The sequence below is a fragment of the Salvelinus fontinalis genome, chromosome 12, assembly GCF_029448725.1.
Source record: "Salvelinus fontinalis isolate EN_2023a chromosome 12, ASM2944872v1, whole genome shotgun sequence".
In the NCBI taxonomy this organism is placed as follows: Eukaryota; Metazoa; Chordata; class Actinopteri; order Salmoniformes; family Salmonidae; genus Salvelinus; species Salvelinus fontinalis.
This window is the reverse complement of record NC_074676.1, coordinates 21,827,945-21,843,803: the sequence shown is the minus strand read 5'-3', so window position 1 is coordinate 21,843,803 and position 15,859 is coordinate 21,827,945. Positions and strand designations below refer to the sequence as shown.

The following is a 15,859-nucleotide window of genomic DNA, read 5'->3' as shown; positions in this document are numbered from 1 at the left end:
TATCATACTGTTGCTGTACTATACCGTGGTATACGGTATTACCGAATGTGCACACAAGGGGTGCTATTTTTGAAATATTTTTTTTACACATAGAACAATTTAGGCAACAGGGATCTTGATCCAGGAGGTGATTTAATGTATCTGCTGTAACCAAGAAGCTTGATCTTGAAATCTAGCCACTTGGCAAGCAAATTAAATGCACAGATGGAGCCCTGAGCTAGATATAATTTATTTGACACATTTTAGATTTCTTATACTTATACTTAACTTATTGCTAGCTATAAGCAATGGTGTAGCACGCAGCTCCCATGAGGCGGGGGTACCCCCAACCCCTCATACCATCGGTATTTCAAAATACCCCTTTACACGGTATAAACTGTATATTGCTCAAGCCTAGTATGTTAGTCCCTGATATCTCTCTGGAAGGAGATCCTCTCCTTGAATTCGTCTACTTTATTGTCCAGGGACTGAACATTAGCGAGTAATATACTCCGAATCGGTGGATAATATGCACGCCTCCTGAGTCGGATGAAAAGCCCACTCTTTATTCCTCTTCTCCATCGACGGCGTCTTGGAGCAGCCCCAGTGATGAGTGGACTCCTTGGGGGAGTAAAACATTATAATTCAGGAGATTCACATTTCTAGTAAAAATGCTGGTGAGTGACCGTCGATCTAATATCCAAAAGTTATTTTAGGCTGTAGGTAATAACGCAAATTTATTTCTGCGCAAATAGAAAAATGTATTCAAAGTTGGCTAGGAGCTAGAAACAGGGCGACCATGTCTGTCGGCGCCATCTTGTTGATCTCGCTCTCCGAGGCCAACATGAGTAAGTTCTTTGATCAGGTCAACACTCGCAAGGCCACGGGCCAGAAGGTATCTCAGAGCGTTCTCAGAGCATGCACAGAACAGCTGGCAGGCATATTCACGGTCATTTTCAACTTCCACTTTCCCAGTTTGTAATCCCTACATGTCTTAAACTGACCACCATCATTCCTGTTTCCAAGAGGTCGAAGGCTTCATGCCATAACTACCGCTCTGTATTACTCACATCTGTAATCATGAAGTGCTTTGAAAGGCTAGTTATGGCACACATCAGCTCCATCATCAAGCTTAGGACCTTGGGACTGAACATCTCCCTCTGCAACAGGATCCTGGACTTTGACAGGCCGAATCCAGGTGGTGAGAGTAGGCAACATCACCTCCGCCATGCTGACCCTCAACACCGGGGCCCCACAAGGGTGTGTACTTAGTCCCCTCCTGTACTCCCACGGCTGCGTAGCCATGCACGACACAACGGCGGTAGGCCTGATCACCGGCGACGATGAGACCGCCTACAGGGAGGTGGTCAGTGACCTGACAGTGTGGTGCCGGGACAACAACCACTCCCTCAACTTCAGTAAGACCAAGGAGCTGAGCGTGGACTACAGGAAGGGGGGGGGGGGGGGGGGGGGGGGGGGGGGGGAGTGAGCACGCTCCCATCCATATTGACAGGTCTGCAGTGGGGTGGGTCAAGAGTTTCAAGTTCCTCGTGTCCAAATTACTAAGGACTTAAAATGGTTCACACACACAGTCGTGAAGAAGGAGCGACAACGCCTCTTCCCCCTCAGGAGGTTGAAAATGTTTGGCATGAGCCCTCATATCCTCAAAATGTTATACTGCTGCACCATTGAGAGCATCTTGATTGGCTGGATCGCTACTTGTTATGGCAACTGCACCACCCTCGATCGCATGGCTCTACAGAGAGTGTTGCGGACAACCCAGTACATCACTGGGGCCGAGTTCCCTGCCATCCAGGACCTCTATATCAAGCGGTGTGAAAGGAAGGCCTGGAAAAATGACTCCAGCCACCCAAGTCATAGACTGTTACTCTGGTTCCGCAAGGCAAGCGGTACGGGTGGATCAAGTCTGACACCCAACAGGCTCCTGAACAGCTTCTATCCCCAAGCCATAAGACTGCTAAAAAGTTAACTAAATGGCTACATTGATTATTGGAGTTGACCCTTGTGGGTTAGTGTCTCTATGCAAACTCACATGACTCTACACTCACTCGCACGCGCGTATACGCACACACCTGATGCTCACACATAACATGCATACACATTTATACTGACTCTACACACACTCACGTACAATCATCATATACACTACTGCTACTCTGTTTATCATATGTCCTAATGCTTAGTCACCTTACCCCTATACATACTACATCAAAACCCAGGGAACATTCAAGGCCGTTATGAAGGCTACAACCGTCAGACTGTTGTAACTGATAATGCAGGTGCACAAGCAGGACACAGTCCCTACACATCACATAGGAGTAAAAACAATCTGCGTTTTGTGTGATGATGTAGGCTAATCTTTGTAGTTGCTGCCGTATTGTATCCATTAGTCAGAGTTGCTGAAAAAGAACACTACTACTTTGACTGCCTGTCTGCATCCTGCTTAGCCAATGTTTGCAATGTTGATAAAAAAATAACATTACATCCCTAATTAGACCCCACTTGAGTTTTGCATTGAGGCAAAAAACAATCTGCGAGTTTGTACAAACATGTTCATATTTTTTGTGTACAACATGTAGCCTAACTCCCCTCCTGAAAAAGGACCATGGAATCGCGCTTATGCTTAATTGCCTACTGAGGCATGGAAATTTGAAGGCTACACCAGACAAAGGCGTTCATTGCCGATCAAGGACAGGGAAGCGGCAGCGGAGCACTGAGCAGCAGCTACGTAAAATAAAATCCTGTGCAAGAACAGAAATCTCTGTATCCTTAGCCATGGCAAATCAGGTTTCCAGAAAATCCAGAACCGCAGCCACTCCATTAAATTAAACCTTCTCTTCTTCTGTGTTTGTGTGTAGGTGAGCTGCAGCGGAAGATAGGTCTGAAAGTGTTGGAGATGGGTGGTAATGCGGTGGTGGGGTACCTGCAGTGCTTTGATCTGGAGGGAGAGTCAGGTCTGGTGGTCCGAGCCATCGGCACCGCCTGCACTCTGGACAAACTCAGCCCTGGGATGGCTCCCAACACCACCACACACACCAACACACACACACTCCCCAACACCGCCCCCGCATCCAATGCCTGCAACTCTCCTTCCAAGGACAGCAGAGAGTGAGTATTGAATAATCGCATGAGCATGGAGCCTGTGTGTGCATGCGAGAGAGGGAGAGAGTGTCTGTCTCCTGCCATTGTACTGACTCCTGTTTGTGTTTTTGGAGCTCTCAACATTTTGGTCTGTTTTAGGGCAGGGCGGTATTGATGCACGGACCGGTTTGGATTTTTTCTTTACCCTCCTATAATGGTATTTCAATACTTTGGTTGTTAAATGTGATACGGAAATCTGGGGCTTGTGATGTCAGTTTTTATAGTTTGCTCCGTTTGCTACTTGAGTCGTCTTTCACCTATCGTCCAGCTGCATGCTGCTTTCCACACCAAGCTCTGACCCCTGTCACATGAAAGAGCAGTTGCTCGACCACTGAGTCACAAGCACTTTTATGCTGTTCAGTCTGCATGGTCAGATAGATGCAACAAGATGTTGGTGACATGCTACTTTCCACAAGCGTTCTATAAGTACACTATTAGTTTGTGTATCTTACTGTCTGCTAGTTTGTAATTTCTTAGGGAGTTAGCCGCTAATGCTGATCACTAGTTAGTAGGCTAGCTAGCTTGCTAAATGTACTCAGTCAGAGCAAGCATGTTGTTTGTGCTACGGTATATTCTAAATCAAAGAAGAATAGGCAAAGCATAAATATGTTAGCTAGCTAGCTACATGAGGTAAGACACCATGTAATGTAACATTACAATTATGGTCATCTGTCAATAATTCCTCCCTGGCTTATTCATTCGTTCAAACAACTATGTATTCATTGTGCTTCCCACTATATTCCAACTATTTAATTACAATAATAATTATATTTCCATGATTCCAACAGTTCACCAATTAACTAGTCTTAGATTCTTTGCCCGTATCATGCTGCCTTGCGTGGCACAGTGTGGAAATGCTGAAATTGATTAAATGTTTTTTAGTTTGAGGTTGGATTTAACAGTATGAAACAGAGTGGAGAAAGCCCCATTGAAATCACTTTATTTGTGTTGCCACCCTAATGTCATTAACCACTCATCAAGCATATAAAGTTATTTTATTATTCAAAAACATAAAATAGTCATACCGTAAAATAAATTGGAAAAAATATTGTGATATGATATTTTGGCTGTATTGCCCAGCCCTAGTGTTTGTGTATTATAATCATGTGACATGGCTACATTCCTTATCTGGGACATACACACAGCCCCCCTCCCTGTACAGCCTCCCTCTCTCTCTGTTCTCTAGTGAGTTCTAGATGAGTTATATGTCTGAGGGCTGTGCATGAGCTTGTTACTGCTAGTGCACGGTCAGAGAGGAATGGAAAAGGGAATGGATGGAGGGGAGGGATGAAAGGAGCTACAGCATGTAGGTGCATGTTAAAATGCAAAAGGAGGGGTAGAGAACCTCATATTTTGTCTTGTCTTTTGTTGTACTCTATTTTTCTTTGCTGCAATGTTGTGGTGTGTTGTGTTTCTCTTCTTCTCTACCTTTGCTGCACACGGATTGGCTCTTCTCTTGCTGTGTGCGTTTGGATTCGTCCACTCTGTCCGTCTCTGCGTGGTGAATGGTTCAGGTCTCCTCTGGCCCACGGATGTCGCTCCACCCACAACAGCCCTGTCCACTCAACCTGCAACTCTCAGAGACTGTCCCACTCCCAGAACTTCTCTGTCTCTGTCCCTACTCTGGTCTTCACTGGTACGGACAGAGAAAAAGAGGGAGAGTGAGGGAGGGAGGGAAAGAGGAAGGCTGATTCAGAGTGAGAAAGAGAGAGAAGGGGATTGAGGGAGAGAAATATTGTCCCAGAACTTCTGTGTTCCTACATGGGTCTTCACTGGTACATAGAGAGGGAGGGAGAGATTATTAAAGAGAGGTAAGGAGACAGAGGTAAAGGGGGGGAAAGGGAAAGCCAGAGCAAAAGAGCAAGGGACAGAGAAACGAGAGAGATAATTACCACCCCCTTCCTAAAATAAAAAGTAACCCAGAGAGCCCCTTCTTCCTTGCCATTAGATGAGAAGATGGTGACATCCACAGCCCCAAACTCTTCCTGTGTCCCCCTCAGCCAATCATAGAGCCCCTACAGGCAGAGCCACTCCCACTGTTAGACATTAGATACCCACCCAAGCAGATCCATCCCTTCCACCTTTCCTCAGCACCCCTCTTAGTCCAGTTTTAGTTTAGTCAACTTTATTTGTCTCCAAGGCGCAGTCACTCAGGAGCCTGTTGGGCTCAATTCCATTTCAATTCAGTCTATTCTGGAAGTGAATTGAAAATTCCACTACAAGAAACTGCTCATTCCTTTGGTGTTGTGTTGGTATGGCCCATGTTGTGTGTGTGTGTTTCTGCCGTGCTTTCCTCCTCAGTTGGACATATAGTATCTGTGTTTCTGTTTACCAGTGTTTTCCGTAGAATTTTTTTCAGCAGCGGTGGTAAAGTTTTTTTTCTGGATCACAATGGTGCTTAAGTGGTGGGTGTTGCAAACGTGTGTTAGTGGGCGTGGCCAATGGTGCGGTCCCCGACCCAAGATTTTAGAAGCCCTCTTGGCCGCAGAGACAAACTGTTGCTGTTTTAAAGCAAATTTCCTGCAATTCTACACATTTTGCCATGGCTTGTGCCGTGTTCTTATGCTGAGTCACTTAAACGTTATAACTAAATCAATGGGGGCCCCATGCCATGTAAATTTGGTAATTTAGTTTCTCCCTGGCTGTTAGTTCTGAAAGATAATCTTATATATAAAAAAATATACTGAACAAAAATATCAACGAGTCCTTCCGAGTGGCGCAGTGGTCTAAGCCACTGCATCACAGTGCTAGCTGTGCCACTAGAGATTCTGGATTCGAGTACAGACTCTGTCGCAGCCGGACGTGACCGGGAGACCCATGGGGCGGTGCACAATTGGCTAGGGGAGGGTTTGGCCGGCAGGGATGTCCTTGTCCCATCGCGCACTAGTGACTCCTGTGGCGGACCGGGCGCAGTGCACGCTGACACGGTCGTCGGGCTTGGTGCAGCTGGCTTCCAGCTTAAGTGGGCATTGTGTCAAGAAGCAGTGCGGCTTGGTTGGGTTGTGTTTCGGAAGACGCACGGCTCTCAACCTTCGCCTCTCCTGAGTCCGTACGGGAGTTGCAACGATGAGACAAGACTGTAACTACCAATTGGATCCCACAAAATTGGGGCGAAAAGTGGGTAAAATAAATGATTAAATATAAATATCAACGCTACATGTAAAGTGTTGGTCCCATGTTTCATCAGCTGAAATAACAGATCACAGAAATGTTACATATGCACAAAAAGCTTATTTCTCTCACATTTTGTGCACCAATTTGTATACATCCCTGTTAGTGAGTAATTCTCCTTTGACAAGATAATCCATCCACCTGAAAGATGTGGAATATCAAGAAACTGATTAAATGGCATGCTCGTTACACAGGTGAACCTTGTGCTGGGACCACTCGAAATGTTTAGTTTTGTCACACAACACAATGCCACAGATGTCTAAAGTTTTGAGAGGGCGTATTATGACATGTTAACTGCAGGAATGTCCACCAGAGCTGTTGCCAGAGAATTGGATGTTTGTTTTAGAGAATTGGGCAGTACATCTAACTGGCCTCCGTAGACCAAGTGTAACTAGCCCAGGACCTCTACATCCGGCTTCTTCACCTGTGGGATCATCTGAGACCAGCCACCTGGACAGCTGATGAAATTGTGGGTTTGCACAACTGAAGAATTTCTGCACAAACTGTCAAAAACAGTCTCAGGGAAGCTCATCTGCGTGCTTGTCCTCCTCACCATGGTCTTGACCCAACTGCAGTTCGGTGTCGTAACAGACTTCAGTGGGCAAATGCTTCAATGGCAACTGGCACTCAGGAGAAGTGTGCTCTTCAAGGATAAATCCCGGTTTCAACTGTACCGTTGTGTGGGCGAGCGGTTTGCTGATGTGAACAGAATGCCTCATGGTGGTGGTGAGGTTATGGTATGGGCAGGCATTGAGCATGTTTGGAATGCTCTGGATCGACTCGAACGACGGCGTGTTCCAGTTCCCGTCAATATCCAGCAACTTTGCACAGCCATTGAAGAGGAGTGGGACAACATTCTACAGGCCGCAATCAACAACCTGATCAACTCTATGTGAAGGAGATGTGTTGCACTGCATGAGGCAAATGGTGGTTGAACCAGATACTGACTGGTTTTCTGATCCACGCCCCTACTTTTAATTATTTTATTTTTTTAACCAACAGGTGTATATCTATATTCCCAGTCATCCAATTGTATTGGTCACATACACATAGGTTAGCAGATATTAATGCGAGTGTAGCAAAATGCTTGTGCTTGTAGTTCCGACAGTGCAGAAATCCATAGATTAGGGCCTAATGAATTTATTTAAATTAACTGATTTCCTTATATGAACATTAACTCCGTGACATTTGAAATTGTTGCATTTGTATTTTTGTTCAGTGTATATAGGTCCATTATCTTTCTAAACTTTATCTGGTTTTAGTCATTTAAGTTTACACTGAAAAGTTTACACCCCCCCATTTTTTTAAAATAAATTATATATATATATATATATATATATATATATATATACACACAGACACAGACACAGACACAGACACAGACACAGACACAGACACAGACACAGACACACACACACACACACACACACACACACACACACACACACACACACACACACACAGTACCAGTACCAGTCAAAAGTTTGTACACACCTACTCATTCAAGAGTTTTTCTTTATTTTTACTATTTTCTATATTGTAGAATAATAGTGGAGACATCAAAACAGTGAAATAACACATGGAATCATGTAGTCACCAAAAAAGTGTTCAACAAATCAAAATATATTTTAGATTCTTCAAAGTAGCCACCCTTTGTCTTGATCCAGGCTGTATCACCACCGGCCGTGATTGGGAGTCCCATAGGGGGCGCACAATTGGCTCAGAGTCGTCTGGGTTTGGCCGGTGTAGACCGTCATTGTAAATAAGAATTGACTTGTCTAGGTTAAATAAAGGTTAAATTAAAAAAGAACAAAAATGTTCACATACTTGGCATTCTTTCAACCAGCTGCACCTGAAATGCTTTTCCCACAGTCTTGAAGGAGATCCCACATATGTTTTCCCTTGTCACTTATTCCAAACCATCTCAATTGGGTTGAGGTCAGATGATTGTGGAGGCCAGGTTATCTGATGCAGCACTCCATCACTCTCCTTCTTGGTCAAATTTCCCTTACACAGCCTGGAGGTGTGTTTGGGTCATTGTCCTGTTGAAAACAAATGATAGTCCCACTAAGCGCAAACCAGATGGGATGGCGTATCACTGCAGAATGCTGTTGTAGCCATGCTGGTTAAGTGTGCCTTGAATTCTAAATAAATCAGACAGTGTCACCAGCAAAGCACCATCACACTTCCTCCCCCCATTCATTACAGTGGGAAACACACATGCAGAGATCTTCCGTTCACCTACTCTGTGTCTCACCAAGACACGGCGGTTGGAACCCGAAGTCCAAATTTGAGATTTCTTGGACCAAAGGACAGATTTCCACTGGTCTCATGTCCATATTGCTCGTGTTTCTTGGCCCAAGCCAGTCTCTTCTTATTATTGGTGTCCTTGTAGTAAACTCAGCAAAAAAAGAAACGTCCCTTTTTCAGGACCCTGTCTTTCAAAGATAATTTGTAAAAATCCATGCATTCCAGGTATGGAAAATGTATACCGTCAAGGAGGTGTGTAAACAAAACTCCTTAAAAATTTGGCAAGATAAGAAGTTGGGGTATGGGGGAGACAAAATACTGATACCTACATATAAAAACATTTTGGTTTACCCAAATAGGAACTGTTCACATTGAAATTTTCATCATGAGGCTGGTTGAGAGAATTGCCAAGTGTTCAAAGCTGTCATCAAGGCAAAGGGTGGCTACTTTGAAGAATCTCATTCACAATATATTTTGATTTGTTTAACACATTTTTGGGTACTACATGATTCCATATGTGTTATTTCATGGTTTTGATGTCTTCATTAGTGTTCTACAATGTAGAAATAGTCTAACTTGAGAAAAACCCTTAATTGAGTAGGTGTGTTCAAACTTTGGACTGGTACTATATATACAGTGCATTTGGAAACTATTCAGACCCCTTGACTCTTTCCACATTTTGTTACGTTGCAGCCTTATTTTACAATTGTTTAAATAGTTTTCCCTCCCATCAATCTACACATAATACTCCATAATGGCGAAGCAAAAACAGGTTTTAGAATTTTTTTAAATGTATTATTTATTTTTACTTAAATATCACATTTACATAAGTAATTCAGACTAGAGGTCGACCGATTATGGTTTTTCAACGCCGATACCGATATTTCGAGGACCAAAAAAAGCTGATACCGATTAATCGGACGATTTTTATATATATATTTGTAATGATGACAATTACAACTATACTGAATGAACAATGAACACTTTTATTTGAACTTAATATAATATGTAAATAAAATCAACTTAGTCTCAAATAAATAATGAAACATGTTCAATTTGGTTATAATAATGCAAAACCACAGTGTTGGAGAAGAAAGTAAACGTGCAATATGTGCCATGTAAAAAACCTAACGTTTAAGTTCCTTGCTCAGAACATGAAAGCTGGTGGTTCCTTTTAACATGAGTCTAGAATATTCCCAGTGAAGAAGTTTTAGGTTGTAGTTATTATAGGAATTATCTGACTATTTCTCCCTCTATCATTTTGTATTTAATATACCTTTGACTATTGGATTTTCTTATTCGCACCATAGTATTGCCAGCCTAATCTCGGTAGTTGATAGGCTTGTAGTCATAAATCGCACAATGCTTGAAGCACAGCGAAGAGCTGCTGGCAAACGCAGGAAAGTGCTGTTTGAATGAATGTTTACGAGCCTGCTGCTGCCTACCACCGCTCAGTCAGACTGCTCTATCAAATCATAGACTTAATTAGAATCCAAAAATGTGTCCAGAAATGCCGATTTTCCGATTTGTTATGAAAACTTGAAATCGGCCCTAATTAAATCGGCCATGCCCTTTACTCAGTACTTTGTTGAAGCACCTATTTTAGTCAGATGTTTTGGAGTGGCGGCAATGCTTTAGCAGCGGTGGCCCCCACTGCTGCTAAATTAATCTAAGGGAAACACTGTGCTTACGCTTCATGTGCTTGGCTTTCTGTTCCACGGCCAAGTAATTTGCACTCCACACACTTCACATACATCTATCAGCAAAGCATCTCTCCACACCACACCCACACTGACTGATGGGTGTGTGTGTTCTCCTGGCAGGCCCGTGTTCAGTGAGGACCCCCCCCATCCCCTCTCCGGCCCCCCCACGCCTCTCAGAACCCTTCCTTCCTCCTCTCCTCCTCCCTTCTCTCCATCCAAGCCATGCAGTCGCCAGTCCTCCTCCTCAGACACAGACCTCAGTCTGACACCCAGGATTGGTAAGACCTCACCCTCTCCTCCCCTCTCTGCACCTTTCCTCATCCCCACTCAGAAACTCACTGTGTTGTTTATTTTGCTATCCCAGTTCATTGTTTTGATTTATTTCAAGTCATTTTGTTAGAATCACACTGACAACAGCTGTTGACCATAGAGTTCTGGTGTTACCACATAATAACCCGCACAGGACATGGCTCCCCCTACTGGTGGAAATAAACCCTTTGATCCCCCTCACTTCCTTTCTTCCCCAACTCTTTTCTTCCTAAAGGAGTTTTATGTCCCTTCCTTTTTTTCCCTGTCAGATTTCAAATCATGTGACTCTCCTCCACTGTCTCTTTCTTTTCTGCTTTTCTTGCTGTTTTCTTGTTTTTATCCTTGTTTTCTGTCTCCCTACCTCCTGCCTCTCTCTCTTTCTCTCTCTCTTCACCTCTTTCTCTGCAGAGAGGTTTGTGTCTCGTCCTGGGGTCTTCCTCTGTCCCAGTTCCCTCACCCCCTCCTTCGATTCCCCGTCCCTTCCTTCCTCTGGGCTAATCCTGTGCAGCATTGGGTCTGCCCTCAGAGCCTACACCCCACCCCCTCTTCCCTCTGTCCAATCAGAGGGGTCTGTGTTGAGAAAGACTGTATCATTCAGTGAAGAGCTGATGCTGGCGGCCTCCGGTAGGACAGTTATGAAGGTCTATAACTGTCTCTAACACTAACAGCCTGCAGGAGTCATGAAGCCCAACAACACCCCTTATAACACTTGTTACACTTAAATAGCCTTTATTAAAGTCACTGGTAGGGCACAGAGTTCAGAAGTCATGAAGCACTAAAACACCTTTTACAAACGGTATCTACAACCTCTAACAGCCATACATGTGCTCCTCTCAAACTTTACCCCACTTAACCTGGGTGAAATGTTCATCCCTGCTGGTCTCTGGCCCCGATACTAACTGCCCTGGAGTGACCCCCTGCCCATGTTTCTCTACCCCAATGTGTGGTTTAAGGCATGTCCAGACCCCACACAATCACCCCCATTTGCAAGTCTCTATGGTGGCGTAGTATGCTGTAGTGTACAGAGGGGATAGTAAAGCAGCTATGTGAACTTTCTCTATCCTCACAGGTAGATTTATGGGAATGTTGTCATTAACAAAGGTGTATGATACATGCTATGTAGATATTAGCTTAGTAGTCTAAGGGACACTATTCATCTGGGATTTGCATGGTTGTCGAGGTGTTCCAGCTCGCACAAGCTAAGGCTCGTGCAAGGCTACTTACATACTTGTGGTTGTCAACGAATGCCAGCTTTCTGTGATGAAGCGATGTGATTGGTGAAGTGTTGTTCTCTCGTCCTATCAGGGATGGGGAGTGGGGGCAGCGTTGGAAAAGAGGCTGGGCCTCTGAAGACCCTCCTCAGACAACATACCCAATCAGCTCTGGAGCAGAGGGTAAGCACACACACCGGACACACACTGCACTGCATTTAGCTGTGTGAAAGGGTGAATTGTGAAGAGTTTGTGAGGGTGAAGTATGATTATGTTAGAGTGAATAATGTTCCGTCTCTCCATCTTCTTGACCACTCCTTCCTCTCAGGGAGCCTCATCCTCTGGTATATTTGTAAACACCAGGGTATGACACACACACACACACAGTGTTTATTCTGGATGCTTCTAGCAAACCTCTCTTTCCTGCCTGAGTTCTGCTCCGGTGTTTTAGTCTTTAGTTGCACTGCTTCTCAACAGTTTACAGTGGTATCCTCTCCTTACAGTGCATTCGGAAAGTATTCAGACACCATGACTTTTTCCACATTTTGTTACGTTACAGCCTTATTCTGAAATGTATTATTTTTTACTTCATCAATCTACACACATTTACTCCATAATGACGAAGCAAAAACTGTTTTTTAGATTTTTTTGCAAACGTATGAAAAAATATGTATATTTACATAAGTATTCAGAACCTTTACTCAGTACTTTGTTGAAGCACCTTTGGCAGCGATTGTAGCCTCAAGTCTTCTTGGGTATGACACTACAAGCTTGGCACACCTGTATTTGGGAGTTTCTCCCATTAAGAGTCCTTTAGATGTCTTTTGGCAAAGTCCAAGCGGGCTGTTGTGCCTTTTACTGAGTGGCTTCTATCTGGCCACTCTACCATAAATGCCTGTTTGGTGGAGTGCTGCAGAGATGGTTGTCCTTCTGGAAGGTCCTCCCATCTCCACAGAGGAACTCTGGAGCTCTGTCAGAGTGACCATCCGGTTCTTGGTCACCTCCCCCAATCAATTGATTGGACATGATTTGTAAAGGCACACATCTGTCTGTATAAGGTCCCACAGTTGACAGTGCATGTCAGAGCAAAAACCAAGCCATGAGGTTGTAGGAATTGTCTATAAAGATCCGAGACAGGATTGTGTCGGCACAGATCTGGTGAAGGGTACCAAAACATTTCTGCAGCATTGAAGGTTCCCAAGAACACAGTGGCCACCATAATTCTTAAAGTGGAAGAAGCTTGGAACAACGAAGACTCTTCCTAGAGCTGGCCGCCCGGCCAAACAGAGCAATCGGGGTAGAAGGGCCTTGGTCAGGGAGGTGACAAAGAACACGATAGTCACTCTGTAAGAGTTCTAGAGTTCCTCGAGGGAGATGGGAGAACCTTTCAGAAGGACAACCATCTCTGCAGCACTCCACCAAACAGGCCTTTATGGTAGAGTGGCCAGATGGATGCCACTCCTCAGTAAAAGGCACATGACATCCCACTTGGAGTTTGCCAAATGGCACCTAAAGACTCAGACCATGAGAAACAAGATTCTCTAGTCTGATGAAACCAAGATTGAATTCTTTGGCCTGAATGCCAAGCGTCAAGTCTGGAAGAAATCTGGCACCATCCCTACGGTGAAACATGGTGATGGCAGTATCATGCTTTGGGGATGTCTTTCAGCGGCAGGGACTGGGAGACTAGTCAGGATCGAGGGAAAGATGAACAGAGCAAATACAGAGTGATCCTTGATGAAAACCTGCTCCAGAGCGCTGAGTACCTCAGCCTGGGGTGAAGGTTCACCTTCCAATATGACAACGACCCTAAGCACACAGCCAAGACAACGCAGGAGTGACTTCGGGACAAGTCTGAGTGGCCCAGCCAAAACCCGGACTTGAACCCGATCGAACATCTTTGGAGAGACCTGAAGGACAGCTGTGCAGCAATGCTCCCCATCCAACCTGACAGAACATGGAAAGATCTGCAGAGAAGAATGGGAGAAACTCCCCAAATAGAATTGTGCCAAGCTTGTAGCGTCATACCCAAGAAGACTCAAGGCTGTAATCACTGCCAAAGGTGCTTTAGCAAAGTACTGAGTAAAGGGTCTGAGTACTTATGTACATTTAATTTTTAATAAACATTTCTAAAAAATTGTTTTTGCTTTGTCATTTTGGGTATTCTGTGTAGATTGATGAGGGAAAAAAATAATTCATTTTAGAATAAGGCTTTAACCTAAATTTTTTTTGAAAAAGTCAAGGGGTCTGAATACTTTCCGAAGGCACTGTATATATGTGTGGGCAGAGACTATAAGTCAGTATGGGTTTTTCTCTTCTATCTTATGCCCTTACAACCCTGCATGTTATTGGTTGAAGAAGACAGGGTTGAGCATGCCAATCCTTAATTCTACTGTTTCCCTTGTAACCAGATGTCCCGGAGACAGGTTTGAACCCTGACTCCTAACCTGACTTTTATTGTAACTGACCCTATTTGTATCTTTTCAGGAGTTCCCCATCTTCACGTTGACCTGTTTCCCCCCTGGCTTCTTGGTTCACGTCGGGGGCGTGGTCAGCACCCGCTCGGTCAAGCTGCTGGACCGCATACACAACCCCGGTGAGTTCCACAAGAATGCACCGTCCTGGCTATAGGAAAACACATGTTGTATTACATGTTGCACTGTAGTTTCCAGGCTAGTTCGATCATGTTTATGACATGACCCGCTCACCCAATGGGTGAGGGGTGTGTCACACATAGTGGGATCAGTGTGTTAGTCAGCTAGAGTTAATTAGGGTTGGGCGGTATCCAGGTTTTCATACCTAATTACTATTACTGTACCAAACCGGGGTTTACGGTATTACTGGCAGTGCACAGAAGGGGGCGCTATTTTTTTCCAAAAGTAAAAATAAATAATAATGCTAACAAAGTACTAGCGAATTCCCATAGCGGATGCTAGCTAAATGCTAAGATGCGCAAGCGAACATAAACTAATGCAAGGACAGACACCCCAGCTCATAAAGTTGTACAACTATCACAAATGGTTTGCTGCAGAAACAAATATTAGACAGCAGGGCTCTTGAACCAGGAGGGGATTGGTTGTCTTTACTGTTACTGTTACCAACAGATGAAAAGCATGCCCAGAGTAAACTGCCTGCTACTCAGTCCCAGTTGCTAATATGCATAGTATTAGTAGATTTGGATAGAAAACACTCTGAAATTTCTAAAACTGTTTGAATGATGTCTGTATAGGGGGTATAACGGAACTCATATGGCAGGCGAAAACCTGAGAAAAATCCAACCAGGAAGTGGGAAATCTGAGGTTTGTAGTTTTTCAAAGCTTGGCATATTGAATACACAGTGTCTGTGGGGTCATTTTGCACTTCCTAAGGCTTCCATTAGATGTCAACCGTCTTTAGAAACTTGTTTGAGGCTTCTACTGTAAAGGAGGGGCTCATAAGGGCTCTTTGAGTCAGTGGTCTGGCAGAGTGCCGCAAACTCTTGACGCTCGTTCATGTGAGAAGTAGCTTTCGTTCCATGGCTTTTCTACAGACAGAGGAATTCTCCGGTTGGGACATTATTGAACATTTATGAAATAAACACCCTACAGATTGATTCTATACATCGTTTGATATGTTTCTACTACCAGTAATATAATTTTTGGGAATTTTCGTCCGACATTTCCGCTGGACTTGCCCGCGGCTCGTGAGTTTCGATTTGTTTACTAAACGCCCTAACAAAAGGGTGTTTGGACATAAATTATGAACTTTATCGAACAAATCAAACATTTATTGTGGAACTGGGATTCCTGGGAGTGCATTCTGATGAAGATCATCAAAGGTAAGTGAATATTTATAATGCTATTTCTGACTAATGTTGACTGCACAATATGGCGGATATTTCTTTGGCTGTTTTGGGCTCTGAGTGCCGTACTCAGATTATGCTTTTTCCGTCAAGTTTTTTTGAAATCTGACACAGCGGTTGCATTAAGGAGAGGTTTATCTAAAGTTCCATATGTAATAGTTGTATCTATTATCAATGTTTATTATGAGTATTTCTGTGAATTGATGTGGCTCTCTGCAAAATCACCTCATTTT

General features: G+C 44.0%; 1 protein-coding gene across 12 annotated transcripts in view; it reads left to right on the top strand.

Moving 5' to 3' along the window:
• The window catches only part of LOC129866981 (C2 domain-containing protein 5-like), a 60,002-nt gene that overhangs the window by 20,763 nt on the left and 23,380 nt on the right, over window positions 1-15,859 (top strand). For 10 of the 12 annotated variants that reach the window (XM_055940048.1, XM_055940054.1, XM_055940056.1 and 7 more), the window contains 4 exons: window positions 2,859-3,108; window positions 10,386-10,543; window positions 11,880-11,968; window positions 14,273-14,381. In XM_055940048.1, coding sequence (XP_055796023.1) covers window positions 2,859-3,108; window positions 10,386-10,543; window positions 11,880-11,968; window positions 14,273-14,381 — 606 coding nt within the window. Of the gene's footprint in view, window positions 1-2,858; window positions 3,109-4,655; window positions 4,778-10,385; window positions 10,544-11,879; window positions 11,969-14,272; window positions 14,382-15,859 lie in introns of all 12 variants that reach the window. The other 2 variants (XM_055940057.1, XM_055940052.1) reach the window with 1 other exon arrangement.